This window comes from Bos indicus x Bos taurus, chromosome 22, assembly GCF_003369695.1.
Source record: "Bos indicus x Bos taurus breed Angus x Brahman F1 hybrid chromosome 22, Bos_hybrid_MaternalHap_v2.0, whole genome shotgun sequence".
In the NCBI taxonomy this organism is placed as follows: domain Eukaryota; kingdom Metazoa; phylum Chordata; class Mammalia; order Artiodactyla; family Bovidae; genus Bos; species Bos indicus x Bos taurus.
In genome coordinates, this window is record NC_040097.1 from 14,644,447 (window position 1) to 14,661,583 (window position 17,137).

General features: G+C 41.6%; 1 protein-coding gene across 3 annotated transcripts in view; it reads left to right on the plus strand.

Annotated features, from left to right (window-relative positions):
* CACNA2D3 (calcium voltage-gated channel auxiliary subunit alpha2delta 3) overlaps positions 1-17,137 on the plus strand; it is a 903,947-nt gene that overhangs the window by 671,823 nt on the left and 214,987 nt on the right. For all 3 annotated transcript variants that reach the window (XM_027522771.1, XM_027522769.1, XM_027522770.1), the window contains 2 exons: positions 13,415-13,486; positions 14,736-14,816. In XM_027522771.1, the coding sequence (XP_027378572.1) occupies positions 13,415-13,486; positions 14,736-14,816 (153 nt within the window). The remainder of the gene's footprint in view (positions 1-13,414; positions 13,487-14,735; positions 14,817-17,137) is intronic.

Consider the following 17,137-nt stretch of genomic DNA (forward strand, 5'->3'; position numbering starts at 1 on the left):
AAATTAAAAGACGTTTACTCCTTGGAAGGAAAGTTATGACCAACCTAGATAGCATATGGAAAAGCAGAGACATTACTTTGCCAACAAAGGTCCATCTAGTCAAGGCTATGGTTTTTCCAGTGGTCATGTATAGATGTGAGAGTTGGACTGTGAAGAAAGCTGAGTCCTGAAGAATTGATGCTTTTGAACTGTGGTGTTTGAGAAGACTCTTGAGAGTCCCTTGGACTGCAAGGAGATCCAACCAGTCCATTCTGAAGGAGATCAGCCCTGGGATTTCTTTGGAAGGAATAATGCTAAAGCTGAAACTCCAGTACTTTGGCCACCTCATGCAAAGAGTTGATTCATTGGAAAAGACCCTTATGCTGGGAGGGATTGGGGGCAGGAGGAGAAGGGGACGACAGAGGATGAGATGGCTGGATGGCATCACTGACTTGATGGACATGAGTCTGAGTGAACTCCGGGCGTTGGTGATGGACAGGGAGGCCTGGCGTGCTGTGATTCATGGGGTCGCAAAGATTCGGACACAACTGAGTGACTGATCTGATCTGATCTGATCTGATCCCCTTACCTCTGTGATGTCATAAAACTTTTGCCCCTATCAGCAGCAACAGCATACAGGTACCAGCCTCCCAGACCCTCATTACAGTCTAAGTTTGACCTCATTATCACAGGCAAGATACCCTAAGAGAAGATGGCAAGAGCAAGTAGAGGATGCACAATATAAAATGGATAACGCTAGCCCAGAGTCGTGTTCAGATTCCGGTACCAATTCTCAGTGACTCATTCTCCTCTCTGAGCTTCATTTATAAAATAAATAAAAGGTCAGGATTAGAATAAATTCATTTAAAGATCATTTGCTGAGCACTTCTTACATACCAGGCTCCCTGTGCCTTGCTGTAGATAAAGAGAGGAACCATTCCCAGCCTCTGCCCTTAGAGTTCACAGGCTCCACAGAAACCCCAGCTTTGCTTCCAGCCCTGGGGTTCAGTGACTTTGCTGTATTAACCGTTAGCACGAATTTGGTCTTAGATTATATCTTAGGTTGCTTTTATGATTATTTTTGTGGCAAAGTTTGAAGACTTTCTTTTCTCTCCTTGCTATTCTCTGAAACTCTGCATTCAGTTGAGTAAGAAAGCCTACTTAAGTGAACAGTGCAAAGAAATAAAGGGAAACAAAAGAATGGAAGAGACTGGAGATCTCTTCAAGAAAATTGGAGATACGAAGGGAACATTTCATGCAAAGATGGTCACAATAAAGGACAGAAATGGCAAGGACCTGACAGAAGCAGAAGAGATTAAGAAGAGGTGGCAATAATACATAGAAGAACTATATGAAAAAGGTAGGTCATAATGACCTAGATAACCATGATGGTGTGATCATTCACTTAGAGCCAGACATCCTGAAGTGCGAAGTCAAGTGAACCTTAGGAACCGTTACTACAAACAAAGCTAGTGGAAGTGATGGAAATCCAGCTCTACTTTTTCAGATCCTAAAAGATGATGCTGTTAAAGTGCTGCACTCAGTATGTCAGCAAATTTGGAAAACTCAGCAGTAGCCATACTGTAAAAGGTCAGTTTTCATTCCAATCCCAAAGAAGGGCAGTACCAAAAAATGTACAAACTGCCATACAGTTGTGCTCACTTCACATGCTAGGAAGGTAATGCTCAAAATCCTTGAAGCTAAGCTTCAACAGGATGTGAACTGAGAACATCCAGATGTACAAGCTGGATTTAGAAAAGGCAGAGGAACCAGAGGCCAAATTGCCAACATCTGTTGGATCCGAGAGAAAGCAAGGGAATTTCAGAAAAACATCTGCTTCATTGACTGCATGAAAAACTTTGACTGTATGAATCACAACAAACTGAAAACTTGTTAAAGAGATGGGAATACCCAATCAACATACCTGTCCCCTGAGAAACCTGTATGCAGGTCAAGAAGCAATAGTTAGAACTATACATGGAACAATGGACTGGTTTAAAATTGGAAAAAGAGTACATCAAGGCTGTCTATTGTCAACCTGCTTATTTAGCTTATATGCATCATGTGAAATGCTGGACTAGGTGAATCACAAGCTGGAATCAAGATTGCTGGGAAAAATAACAACAGTCTCAAATATGCAGATGATACCAGCCTAATGGCAGAAATCCAGCATCCACTAGATCATTAAAAAAGCAAGAGAGTTCCAGAAAAACATCTATTTCTGCTTTATTGACTATGCCAAAGCCTTTGACTGTGTGGATCACAATAAACTGTGGAAAATTCTGAAAGAGATGGGAATACCAGACCACCTGACCTGCCTCTTGAGAAACATGTATGCAGGTCAGGAAGCAACAGTTAGAACTGGACATGGAACAACAGACTGGTTCCAAATAGGAAAAGGAGTACATCAAGGTTGTATATTGTCACCCTGCTTATTTAACTTCTATGCAGAGTACATCATGAGAAACGCTGGGCTGGAAGAAGCACAAGCTAGAATCAAGATTACCGGGAGAAATATCAATAACCTCAGATATGCAGATGACACCACCCTTATGGCAGAAAGTGAAGAGGAGCTAAAGAGCCTCTTGAGGAAGGTGAAAGAGAAGAGTGAAAAAGTTGGCTTAAAGCTCAACATTCAGAAAACTAAGATCATGGCATCTGGTCCCATCACTTCATGGGAAATAGATGGGGAAACAGTGGAAACAGTGGAAGACTTTATTTTTGGGGGCTCCAAAATCACTGCAGATGGTGATTTCAGCCATGAAATTAAAAGACGCTTACTCCTTGGAAGGAAAGTTATGACCAACCTAGATAGCATATTCAAAAGCAGAGACATTACTTTGCCAACAAAGGTCCATCTAGTCAAGGCTATGGTTTTTCCAGTGGTCATGTGTGGATGTGAGAGTTGGACTGTGAAGAAAGCTGAGTGCTGAAGAATTGATGCTTTTGAACTGTGGTGTTGGAGAAGACTCTTGAGAGTCCCTTGGACTGCAAGGAGATCCAACCAGTCCATTCTAAAGGAGATCAGTCTTGGGTGTTCATTGGAAGGACTGATGTTGAAGCTGAAACTCCAATACTTTGGCCACCTGATGCGAAGAGCTGACTCATTTGAAAAGACCCTGATGCTGGGAAAGATTGAGGGCAGGAGGAGAAGGGGAAGACAGAGGATGAGATAGTTGGATGGAATCACCAACTTGATGGACATGGGTTTGTGTGGACTCCAGGAGTTAGTGATGGACAGGGAGGCCTGGCTTGCTGCGGTTCATGGGATCACAAAGAGTCGGACATGACTGAGCGACTGAACTGAACTGAACTGAATGGCAGAAAGCAAAGAGGAACTAAAGAGCCTTTTGATGAGAGTGAAAGAGGAGAGTGAAAAAACTGTCTTAAAATTCAACATTCAAAAACTTAAGATCCTGGCATCCATTTCCATCACTTCATGGCAAATAGTTGGAGAGAAAGTGGAAGCAGTGTCAGATTTTATTTTCTTGGGCTCTAAAATCACTGTGGACTGTGACTGCAGCCATGAAATTAAAAGATGCTTGCTCCTTGGAAGGAATGCTATGACAAACCTAGACAGCATTTTAAAAAGCAGAGACATCACTTTGCCAACGAAGGTCTGTATAGTCAAAGCTATGGTTTTTCCAGTAGTTATGTACTGATGTGAGAGTTGGACCATAAAGAAGGCTGAGTGCCGAAGAATCGATGCTTTCAAATTGTGCCGGAGAAGACTCTTGAGAGTCCTAACCAGTTAATTAACTGGTTAGGAGATCTAACCAGTTAATCGTAAATCAGAAATATTCATTGGAAGGAGTGATGCTGAAACTGAATCTCCCATAGTTTGGTCACTTGATACAAAGAGCTGACTCACTGGAAAAGACCCTGATGGTGGGACAGATTGAGAGCAGGAGAAGAAGGAGGTGACAGAGGACAAGATGGTTGTATGGCATAACCAACTCAATGGCAATAAGCTTGAGCAAACTCTGGGAGATAGTGAAGGACAGGGAGGTCTTGTGTGCTGCAGTCCATGGGGTCGCAAAGAGTTGGACACGACTAAGCGACTGAACAACAAGTGAAGTTTGAGAACATATGTTTCCCATTTCCACTTTGTTAGGGAAGGTTTTATGGAGGAAGCAGCATTTCAGGGGGTCTTTAAACAGGGGAAAGAGTTTGTCCCAGGGCCTTGAAGCCCTGACTGTTGGCTGTGTTTTCAGGCATTAGGGAGACGTCTAAGCCATGTTTGTAAAAATACAAATCTTTGGCCACAGTTGGGGGGTGGGGGAGGGTGGTGGTGTTCAGTTATGTGGCATAGCTGATCATGAATATTAGCCAAAATCCAATGCCCCTAATAATTCCTGTTTCCTTATTTTGAGGATTCCTGAAATAAGCCTCTTGTATACTGTAAAGCAGTTCCCTAAGACAGCTTTCAGATATGTTACTCTGTAATATTCTCTTGTGCATGAGTTTGCTTATATATATGTCCCTGGTCAAAGACTGCATCCTTCCTGTCTAGATGTTTACCCATAAAATGTAGTCCCTGCTTAATGACTTAGATCTTTGAAACACTGGGGCGGGGTGGGGTGGGGGGAGAAAGAGCAAAAAAATTTTCCTGAGTAGAGACAACTTTATTAGAAAAAAGTTATTTTGAGATTCTCATTCAGATGTTCTAACAGTATCTAGCATTATCATTCACAAAGTTGTCCTCAGGTTGTTAAAAAGAGAAAAAGAGAACAAACAAATTCAACATTTTAGTTCATACAAGATGCAGTTAAAGTTCAAAGAGGGAAATCTGTTTACTTTTATATTTAGGCAACTTAAAATACAGTGAATCCCATAGAAATTCAGAATCTCCAGATCTCAGATGAAGGTAATAATGATTCTGTAAAAAGAGGAAAAGTCTTGGCTTAAAAGCATTGTGTCATTTATGTAGCATTTCAAGGATTGAGTTATGACAATTAAGACAATCAAATGCAAAGCAAGGTGGAAATATTACTTAGAAGGTTTGCTTCTTCTTTATTATTTTTCACTGCTACTTTCTTAATGCCTTAAGTTATTTAGGGTTCAGGCATTTTACAAGAATATTGAAAAATGCCAGTACAAAATGGGAGTCTAGACAGTGGTTGGTGTTCTTAATTTGTCTAGATTTTAAAAGGAAAACAAATCATCTGAGTAGTATTATAAAAGACAATTCATATTGCTTACACTGAAAGAATCAACTCAATTAAAAATAACAATCCTTGCTTTTTCTAAATAGCTTGTTATAAAAAATATCCAAAATACTGATAATCAAATATGTTTAACCTAGACTATAAAAAGTTATTCTGATAGCATTTCCATATCAGAGTATTACCATGGTTTGTATAAAGGACTATTTTGATCTTTATGGAAAAAGGGATTTAAGTAGGATTATTATTATTTATTTGTTTTACTTAGTTTAAGACATTAATATTCATTTCAAGCATATTCTACTCAATGGTTTTATTTATAAAATGTTTTCTGTAAGTGAGAATTTATGGAATGTTCTTTTTATTAAAATTTTCAATCATACAGAAAAGAGAGAGATTCTTTAGAAAGCACTTAAAGATACACACACAGAGTAGTGATTTAAGAATCTTTTGGTTTTATTGCTGAAGCAAGCTATACTTGCTTTCCCTTCTCATTTCAAAATGACTTCTTAGATTATTGAGTAAATTAATTTTTAACTGTGCCTGTGTATGTAAATCCTCTTGTTTAAAATCAGCCAGTGTTGAAACAGCCAGCAAATTTCATGATCATCACTAATAGCTGTGGCAGTCTAAAATTCACAACCAGAGTCAGATAATGTTAATATTAGCCAAGCAGACAGTGTGGATTGATACTTAGATTCCTTTTCAGGCTTAAAAATACACCAATAGGATTTAGTTTCTGTGTTTCAGTGGCTTTTCACGTATGTTCTACCTCTGACGAGGGCCTATATGTTTCTCCTAAGAAAAGGTCCTTCTGTGTATACCCAGTACAGAAATTTAAGACAGATCACTGAGTATGGTTCTTACCAGGTTCTTACCCTGCTACTTCTATTCACATTGACGATAAGGGATGTTGTGATGGTAGAAAGAGAGGGACATTCTGGGGAGGGGAAATAAGCAGAGCACCTTTTTGGTCTGGGAAAGGTGGAAAGGTCCAGGGATCTTCTCTGTGTGTGCGGTGGGGGCAGAGGGGTGGGTGGGAGGGACTCTATATATCTCCATACTCTACACATGTCCTCTTTACTAGATCTATGTTTCCATGATCTTCTCCTTAGTGCTATCTCACCAACTAATTTGTACAGAGTGTTATTCTGTTAACTTTCTACTCTCCAGCTTTCTGTTCACCATGGGGTGTGGAAACTGGAGAACATGGATGACATCTGCCATCTTTAAATATGTGTTTGAGAAAGTGGGTGGGAAAGAACCCTCCCTTTTCCTGCATACTCCCATCATGTTCTCAGATCATGAACACTATTTTTTTTTTTAAGAATCAGTGGTTCTCCTTTCAAAATGTTTCATCTGATATTTAAAGATGTACACAGCTGCATATTTCCCCCAAAGGTTATTGGCAGAAGTAATAGTTGATATCAGTTTGATGGGAAACTAAGTGACACTGGTTACAATTTAAATGCGTTTTTATTGGTAAGGCCTGTAAATGGTTTATTGCCCAGGACCTTGTGCCTGCAATTCACCCTGAGTGCCTCTAGATGGTGGCAGTGTCTTTTTCTGGAGTGCAAGTTCATGTCATGCTAGGTGTTGGAAGGAAGACAAGAGATGCAGCTGTGTACTCACAAATTATGTACACACATATATAAAGTATTTCTGTATTATGTTATACATTTGTATGATGTATTTTATTAACAGTCAATATGCTGATCAACTTTAATAAGAAAGTAAAACGTATAAACATAGGAGAAAGGATAGAAGAAATATGATATTTGTGGAGAGAAGGCCTTTGTTCTTGGCTTAGGGCCATTCTCTTCCCAAACTGAGTTCCCCACTTGTGCACAACCTTCTCTTTCGGCCCAAACCTCCAGGGCTGAGCAGATGGCAGGAGGCTCTGCTGAAAACCACCTGGCAACCCTCAAATGAGCTGCCGAGCCTGACGCCCTTGACTCACTCAGATGCCTTCTCAGAGCCAGGAGTCCTGCTTACCTCCTTTCTCTGGGGCTTGGCACTCATCACCAGGGCCCTCCAGCTACAGGATGAACAGAGAATTCTGCCACTGGCCCTAGCAAGCATCCTCTGAATGGAGACGTGAAAGAAGGCAACATAGCAGATGTCCTTGAAAAGTCACAAGTCCAGTGCATGTCCTTTTGGGCAAAGAGAAAAAACTGCCTCAATTTATCCCAATAGAAGAAAGCATGGATGGAGTTGATCTTAGGGTTGAAGGCTTTTAGGACTGGTAGCTTCCCATCCTATCCCCCTTCCTCCCTCCCTCCCTCTCCTTCTGCTTTTCCCTCATTACACACACACACACACACACACACACACACTCATCTCTCCTCATCTTTCTGGGTTGACTTTATTTTCTCAATTGCTTCTCTGTGAAGAGGGGATATGGCTATCAGGCTTACATTCCTAAAACCACACACAAAGCAGTGTAGAGAGTTTTTCTTATTCACTCCAGATGGAAAAAAGGAAAAGTCCCCAAATAGCCTACTTTGAGTCCATGTGTCTAATTAATAAAGCAATCAGTGTGACCTGGGCAGAGAGAGAGAGTTGAGTGAGTGTGTGTGTGTGTGTGTGTGTGTGTGTGAAGGGCTGTGGTTGGCACAGCCTGAGTTGGATGCCCAGCCACATGTGCAGGGTGGGAGAAGTTAACTGTCAATAAAACACTGTGTATGGAAAGGCTGAAGAATATTTCCCTAAAGGACGGGGTTGGTATTTGCAAACAGAAGAAAAAAAGAAGTGCTAGGCAATTTTTTCAAAAGGTCTACCCTGCATTGTTCCATTTGCAAATATTCTTAAGTAAAGTAATTGATGAAATTGCTGTGCAGCAGATAACTTGTTGCTAGTGTTGTTAACCTGGTTTTCAGAAAGCTTCTGAATTGGTCCAAGAAGGCCGGAAGAGTATTTTTATTTTTGTTCAGGCTGGTCATGAAGAAGATAGCCTTCTGCTCATGTAATGGGAGCCAGTGTGCCTGGCCCAGCCAGCTCTTCCCTTTCTGCCTCATTCTTTCCTGTCCCTGCTGGTGGACTTGTGGTTCCTCAGGGGTAAGACCTGTGTCTTATTCCTGGTTGTCTTCCCAGCACGTGGCATGAAACTTGGCACATAGCTGATGCTCAGGGAATGTTTATCAAGGGAATCGATGAATAATAATGACTAGACCTGCAGCAAAATCGGTAGACCACAAACCCGCTGCTGTTATCCTATCTGGGCCGCACCCTACAGCCGTTAGTGGGAAACTAATCAGGCCTTAGGAGGAGAAGCCTGGCATCACTGCATGTACCTCGCACATGAATCTAAATGCATATTCATATGAGCCCACATGCATGATTAACTTGGGAAGCTGACAGGAAGCAGTCAATCTGTTGAGCAAGTTTGTGTTTTATAAACCAGATGTTCGGTATTATTATTCATCATTTCCTTTGATACCAGAATGGTCTCCATTATGTAGCATAGGAAATGAAGGATATGGAATAATATACACTTTTTATACAGCTGAATACCACAACCAAGCATTTCAGAGGCCTGTTCAAAGCCTGGGCAAGTGTAATTGAATGGCAGTTCATTTTGGGATTCACACTTGGACTTAAGTTAATGGGATTTTGCCCAGATGGACCATTGCGACCCCCCTCTCCCATTCCTAACCTTGGAAAATGAATGTTGACTTTATGTCTGCATTTTTCTTGGAAGACGTGTCTATGAATCATAGGCAGTGTTCTTGCCTCAGTGGCCTTTACAGGTTAGGGAGCCACAGAAAAGCAGGGACCCTCTAGTGTGGTGTGGGGACAGAGGGTGTCTGGCTGTGGTTGGCTGCGTAACTCTTGATGGGTGGTCTTAAGAAAAAAACCTTTTGCCACAAGCTGCTTTTTCCTGTGGCAGGAGTACAGAATGCTTCTCAATCGAAAGGTGCTTACTGTGCATATTAACTTTCAATTTGATGTTCCTTCTCCACGAAATGTTTAAGGTTCGCAGAACCCAGACCCACTGGAAAGTAGGAAAGGTGGAACTGGTGGGTGCAGAAGAGCATCTTCACGCTGTGCAAGTGTTATTTCCGGAGTGCTGCCAGCCCTCATGGCCATACTGATGAGTTGGTGTATGATCGGAAGGACTACAGGTTAGGGTTCTGGCCAAACCAATGCACATCTGAGCCAGAACGGTCCCTGAAAGAGGAGCATGTGAGCTCATAGCAGTGGCTAGACTGAGCCCACTGCATCTCCTTTGTTTACCTGTGGCTGTTTAAAAATGAATGGTTTCTGTGCAAATGCAATATTATGGTTTTTTTTTTTTTAATTTAAGTAATGGTACATTAATTATATTTGGAATTAGCCCCTGAATGAAGTTGATACTATATCCTGGCTTAATATTTAGAAGTTAGTTTCCCCTGATCTTGTATTTGGGCCAGGACAATTACCAGTGACTTATAACTGATTTTTACTGTTTGCAGGAAAAAGTTTCATTTCTCATTATTGTCAGTGGCTATGTTTTTACTTCATCCATGGTACATATTGGCATTGCTTGAAATTTTGATTTGAGCTCCAGAGTGGAAGTTACCCAGGGTTATGGATCAGTTCAAATCAGTTTTCTGTGTAGCATTAAGGTTTAATCAAGGAGTCAGAATGTGGGAAGGTTTCTGATTCTGGGGGAATTATTTATTGTGGCTTGGTTCTGCCTTTGAAAATGGCATTGCATGCCCACCTTGTTGGCCATAGTATACTTTAAGTATATTTAGCAAGGTATTGGAACCATGGTTCCAGAAACTGTTATATACTGGTTGCCTTGGTTCCTGGCAACAGTGATTGTCAGTATTATCTCATAGTTAATATTATTTGGTTATTAATATTATATATAGTTTGTTTATTTATACTAGTACCAAAATTAGGCCGCCACAAATAATAGATTACATGATTAAATGTGTATTACTCCCGATTCTCCAGAGAAAGAAAACCATAAGAGATGCGTGTGTATGTTTTTTCCTTAAATGTAAGATAAGTACACACACAAGGAGAGAGGGGGAGAGAGATTTTAAGCAACTGCCACTTACGTACGTGCTGGGGACTGACGCATCTGAACGCTGTAGGGCAGGTCGGCAGGCTGGAAATTCCAGCAGAATGGGGTTTTACAGTGTTGGGTCTGAAGACAGTCTGGAAGAAGAGTTCCTTCTTCCTTGGGAAAAATTCCTTCCGTTTTCCTTGGGAAAACTGTTTTTGTCTTAAGTCCTTGACTGATTGGCTAAAACACACACAGATTATGGAGAGTAATCTGCTTTATCAAAGTCTACTGAGTTTTTATTGAAATATAGTTGACCTATAATATTATCTTAGTTTCAGATGTACTACATAGTGATTTGACATTTGCAAACATTATGAAATGATCATCACTATGTCTAGTAACCATCTGTCCCTGTACAAAATTATTATATTACTGACCACATTCCTTATGTTGTGTATTACATCCCCATGGCTTACTTGTTTTATTGCTGGAGGTTTGTATCTCTTAAGCCCCTTCACCTATTTTACTCCCACCCTCCACCCCTCCCCTCCGGCAGTCATCTGTCTGTTCATCTGTGAATTTGTTTTTATTTTAGCTTGTTTGTTTTGTGTTTTAGATTCCGAGGATAAGTAAGACGTCTGACTTAGGTTTCTTTTAAATTACTGCCTCTGTGCTGGGAATTGAAAAGTGTGAGATTTTGCGAGTGCTCTTTAAGAGCAGAATCTCCATGTCCTATAACTCCATGCCTCCTCTAAAGATAAGTCCTGCTGATTTTCAAAGCCACATGTTCAGGGGTCTTGACTTCCCAGTGTAGGGCCCTTGGGCTGAGGAGCCTGGAGCTCAGACCACTTGCTCCTTGGGGAGTGCCTCGACAGTTATGGTGTTCCTCCATTTGTAAATGCTGGCGTGGATGTGTGGGTCTCGACTTTATCACGACTCCGCCCCTCCTATGCATCACACTGTGGTTCCTTCTTTATGTCTTCAGTTGTAGAAAATCTTTTCTGCTAGTCTTCAGGTTGTTCTCATAGATAATTGCCCTGTAAGTAGTTGTAATTTTGGTTTGTCCTCGGGAGGAGGTGATTTCAGAGTCTTCCTACTCCATCATTTTGGCCATCTCTAAAGTCAACTAGTTTAAGTGTTAATTACATTTAAAAAATACATTTACAGCATCTACGCTGTTGTTTGAGCTAATGACCATTGCCTAATCAGGTTGCTACATAAAATTTACTGTCACATCATGAATTTCCAGTCCTTGAGGGATCATGAGATTCTTGCATTGTTTTGCTTGTCATGGAGGAATAGGCCCATCTTGACATACAGGTAAAACGGATAAAAACATGGTTTTCTCTGTCTCTGTTAAGGGTTTTCCCAACTCATATAAGTTTCTCTTCAACTGTCATCATTATTGATGGTGGAAAGGATTTCCTTTTAACAGTGCTTCTTGAATTTTAATATGCATACTAATTATTAGAATAAAGATTCAGATTCAGAGAATCTGGAGGTTTGAAATTATGCATTTTTAGGGCACTCAGATTGGAGAAGGCAATGGCACCCCACTCCAATACTCTTCCTGGAAAATCCCATGGACAGAGGAGCCTGGTAGGCTGCAGTCCATGGGGTCGCTAAGAGTTGGACACGACTGAGCGACTTCACTTTCACTTTTCACTTTCATGCATTGGAGAAGAAAATGGCAACCCACTCCAGTATTCTTGCCTGGAGAATCCCAGGGATGGGGGAGCCTGGTGGGCTGCCGTCTATGGGGTCGCACAGAGTCGGACACGACTGAAGCGACTTAGCAGCAGCAGCAGCAGGGCACTCAGATGCTGAAGATGCTGCCGCTTCTTCATACTACATCACAAGAAATGCTGTCCTATTGCTCAAATAACCTATTGGAAGAAGAAGACTGGTAAAATATTGACCAAATTTAATGACCTGTTCTCAGGAGGCCTGCCAGTCCATGGGGACCTCAGTCCATAGGACCCTCTAGATTTCAGGATCGTCTGCTTATAATAGTCTTTTCAAAAAAGACTGAGGGAACAACACCTTCTTTTCTGTGAAATTAAAAGTGACGCAAAAGTGCCCAAACATCAGAAAACACTCCAGCCTGAAGATAGTGGATTCTCATTCACAGGTTGCTTTATTTGAAGCTTGAATAGACTATGAAACCAGGAAGTAAACCTCTCCTACTGATTGGCCAATTTTGGCCAATTTTGGTCCCTGTCGTCAGTGCCACATGCCTTAATCTTCCTGGAGACTCTGCTACTTGCTAGCCATGTGATCTTGAAGGCAGGGAAAGGAAACTAACATCCTTTGAGCACTTGCAGATGCCAAGTACTTTGATGGACAGTTTCACATTTTATCTTCATGGCAACAATGCTGAGGAATAGTTGGTGTTATTTTATATGAGAACATGAAGGGTTAGATAAAGATTCAAAGCTGAGAACTAGAACCAGGTTTGTCTTGGACCAAAGCCTACTGTTATCTAAGACTCAGTTTCCCCATTTGCTCACAGAGCAAGTAGGGGTTTATACCTTTCTCCTGACACTGTTGTGAAAGACAGATATGATGGTGGGTCTCCGTGCACTTGTATGCAGTTCAGTGAGTTACAGAAGTATACTATGGGCCAAATTCAAGGGTTGTTCTTCCAGGAGGAATGTTCAGCTTCAGTTACCAGTGATTCAGGGATGAAATGGATAAGTTATTTTTTCATTTTGTTTGTTTTCCATCTGGGACTGGCATGCAGATATATGTAGAGATTCAAAAGGGCCATGACTCAGCTACCTTGGGGAGAATAAATGCTTCCAGATTCCATTGTTTGCAGCAGGGGCAACTCATAAAACCCCTTATGTTCATGCTTTCTGATCCTCAATTTCCACATTAAGGAGAAGCATTAATATTGCACATATTGAACATAAAGTCTGTAAAGTAAAACGATAAAATCAATCTGTAGTAATAAAATAAAATGAATCACTAGGATCCAAACAGGGCTTTATTTGAACTCAAATGGCTGAATGCAGTAAACAGATCAGCTGGAGTGACTGATGGTAGCTATCATTGTTTCCCCCACCCGTGAGAAGAAGCTAGGATCCTCATCAGCACATCCAGGTAGAGGAATATTGTCCTCCCACCTAAGCTATAAAGACTTGAGTGGACACTGGTCCATTTCCAACAGCCCCTGGTCAGGAAGGGATGAGACAGTGAAAAGGTATGGCCCCTGGCACTGTTTCTTCCAGACTATTCTCAGGTAACTGGCTTTTCTTTCTCCATCCAGCTTGCTGATGATCAGGGCCCCGTCCTGATGACCACGGTCGCCATGCCTGTGTTTAGTAAGCAGAATGAGACTGTGAGTACAGTGACTGGATTTCCTTCTTGATGCTAAGGGGGTCGTTAACTCAGACCCTCTCTGACTCAAGTTCTGGTGACCTTTATTTACTTATTTAATTTAAGGATGGAGGATGTATAATTTTTCCTCACTTTTAATCCTGCTGTTAGAATCATGAAATCAAGAATAGATGAGAGGAATTTAAGCAGGCATCTTTTTACAGTATGCACCACTTTTCCAAAACTGAAGTGTTTAAATGACCAGAGGAAGGAAATCTCCAGAAAGAATCCTTGATTGTGATGGGATGATCTCACTCTCATTTATAGGTCCCAACCTTGAATTAGATCCCCAGGGCTATGACAGTGAAGTGTTACAGATGGGATGGCTTACAATAGACGTGTATTTTAACAATTCTAAGGGCCAGAAGTCTAAAATTAAGAAGTCAATTGTAGGGGAGACTCCTTCCTTGCCCACTCCAGTCTCCACCTCTGTCTTCACACGGCCCTCTTCTCTGCTTATCTCTGTATCCTTTCCTCTTATAAAGACACAAATTGTTGGATACAGGCCCCATCCTGCATCCAGGATGATTTCACTTTGAGATCCTTGATTAAGTACATCTACAAAGACCCTATTTCCAAATAGGAACGTGGCCTGAGGTTCTGGGGGCAGTTGCATTGGGGTGAAACAGCAGGCAGGATAGTAGCAATGTGTATCTTATTCTAGAAGGCCCTTTCTGACATCAGAAAGTATAGCACATCACGTTGACCTTGGGACCTGGAACCTTAGAGGCCTATTCCTTTACCCCATTCCTTGGTTCCAACTGTTTGGAAAAATGTTAGGGTTTTTGCATCTTTCTCTGGCTATTTAGTCTCTTTCTCCTGGGCGCCAGATGGCAGTATAAATTGAGAACATAGTTAACATGCTAAGTGTTTCCTGTAAAAAGTTTCTGTAAGAGAAGCTGATTAATGATTGAAACTCCTTGGCCTCTTCAGATTCTTAATTCTCAGGAGAGAAAAGGAAATGGTTCTTAGGGTGTGTGTTGAGGGTTATAATAGGCAATGTTTGGCCTGAGAAGCTCCCATTCTGTCCTAGGAATGTTTTGGGTGGGGAATAGAAGTTACCTCTTGCAAATCTGGATTAAGCTTCAATTTCTCTCAGTTTGAAGAAGGCTCCAGACAGTGCCTATGGTGTGTGACTTTTCAGGACATTATATTTATTCTGCCAAATTAACATTCTGTTGTTTTTATTGTTTAATGTTTCTTTTCAATAGAGATCAAAAGGCATTCTTCTCGGTGTGGTCGGCACAGATGTCCCAGTGAAAGAACTTCTGAAGACTATCCCCAAATATAAGGTAATGCATCGCTTAATTAAGAGTCGAGAGCCAGATGCACGAGATAATCTCGCAGCCTGCCATAGTGACAAGAAAAGCTTGAAGGAAACTCACTCTTTCTAGCGGATTCTGTGTTGTTTTGTTTTGGTAGAATAATAACAGTCCAGGAAGATCTAATTAGGTCTACATGCGCCCACCCAGGTTTGTATGGGCCTGTGAAAGTCTACACAAGTCTGCAGGACGACTATACAGGTCTTACACCTCTGATGATTTTCTAAGCCAGTCTTGACTTACCCCAATCTGAGGACCCCCTAAAATCTGTTGCTTCTTAACAGAAACCCAATGAGGCACAAATAAAAGTGGTCCCTGCTTCTACTGAATAAATATTCCCTTTATCCTGAAAGGTAATGGGGTACAAATTAATATTCCTTTCCTAGTGCTACATTAAACCTATGGCAGTAAGAGAAGTGTAAGTTTGTTTTGAATTCTGGGGACAGTTGAGAGGGTGCAGTAGGAAAGCTTAAATACAGGGTCTACATGCCACCTGAAATCATTTCACTGTATGGTGTTTTTCCTAAGAAAGCATAATATGTCATGCGAAGATTGGATAGAGAGCTGAGGAGTGAGATCCATAGGGGACTGTTCGGACTTAAGGTGTGAACCCCTGCCTTCTCAGGCTCCCCTTAGCTGTGGACATCAGCACATCACCACTTTCCATAAGCCCATGCTGCACCTCTACCTCTTGGCCCAGGCTTCTCAGAGAACCCATAAGGTCAAGTTCTTCCCAGTGCTTCCTAGATGGGCCTTAGGACCTGATCCACTCCTAGAAGAGGAAACTTCTTTGAATAAGCAAGGTGTGTCTGTTCCCATGTGCTGATTCCATTTAGGTGATCAAATTAGAAAGCTACCTTCATAATCAAAGGAAATCAACTCTAAGCTAAAATCAGGTATCCAGGCTACAAAAGGTGGCCTCATTAACAAAATAAATTTTCTGATTGGGTTTACTGAGATGACAAAGGTCTTTCTTCCCGCTATCACCCTGGAGCTCTGACAGCCGGGTTCTTTCACCAAAAGGGCTTTTCCATTTGGAGTTCAGTTTCCAGAGTGTAATATGACATCTGGTTGACCCAAACTCACAAAAGCACATGTTGAAAACTGTTTAGCTCCCTAGAGGTGGAAAGTCAGGGGGTTAGGGAGCTATTTGAGGCCTATAAAGATAGTGGACTTTACTCTTATTGAAATCCTTAGACTTAGAGGCCCAGAATTGCTGGCTCACTGTTTAAGAAAGAGCATCCAACCTTTACCACTCTTAAGCCTCTAGCATCAAATAAGATGTAGAAGCCCAGATACAGGGCCGCTATTTAATATATGCCCAGTAAATCCAGAAAGGATGAACATACAGGTGTGGTGTGTGTGTGTTTGGTCACTCTATTGTGTCTAACTCTGCGACCCCATGGACTGTATAGCCCACCAGGCTTCTCTGTCCATGGGATTCTCCAGGCAAGAATACTGGAGTGGGTTGCTATTTCCTCCTCCAGGGGATCTTCCTGACCCTGGGATGCATGTCTCCTGCATTGGCAGGTGGATTCTTTACCACTGAGCCACCTTGGGAGCCCAGAACATATAGGAAATGGTAACAATTACCCTGTGAATTTGTTTTTCAAAGCTTCTTCTACTAGACAATGTACTAAGATCTTTATAGCATTATCTCACTTAATGCAGTAGACACTGCTATCCTTGGCTAAAGAAACAAGAGACTCAGAAAATTTAAATATCTTGCCAAGTCTCAAACTAGCAGTGCATGCTTTTAGCTATTACCAACCTAGACAGCATATTAAAAAGTAGAGACATTACTTTGTAAACATAGGTCCATCCGGTCAAGGCTGTGTTTTTCCAGTAGTCATATATGGATGTGAGAGTTGGACCATAAAGAAAGCTGAGTGCTGCAGAATTGATGCTTTTGAACTGTAGTGTTGGAGAAGACTCTTGAGAGTCCCTTGGACTGCAAGGAGATCCAACCAGTCCATCGTAAAGGAAATCAGTCCTGAATATTCACTGGGAGGACTGATGCTGAAGCTGAAACTCCAATACTTGAGCCACCTGATGTGAAGAACTGACCCATTGGAAAAGACCCTGATGCTGGAAAAGATTGAAGGTGGGAGAAGGGGACGACAGAGGATGAGATGGTTGGATGGCATCACTGACTTGATGGACATGAGTCTGAGCAAGCTCTGGGAGTTGGTGATGGGGGAAGCCTGGCATGCTGCAGTCCACGGGCTTGCAAAGAGTTGGACACAACTGAGTGACTGAACTGAACTGAAGCCTAGAGCCATAAGAAACGG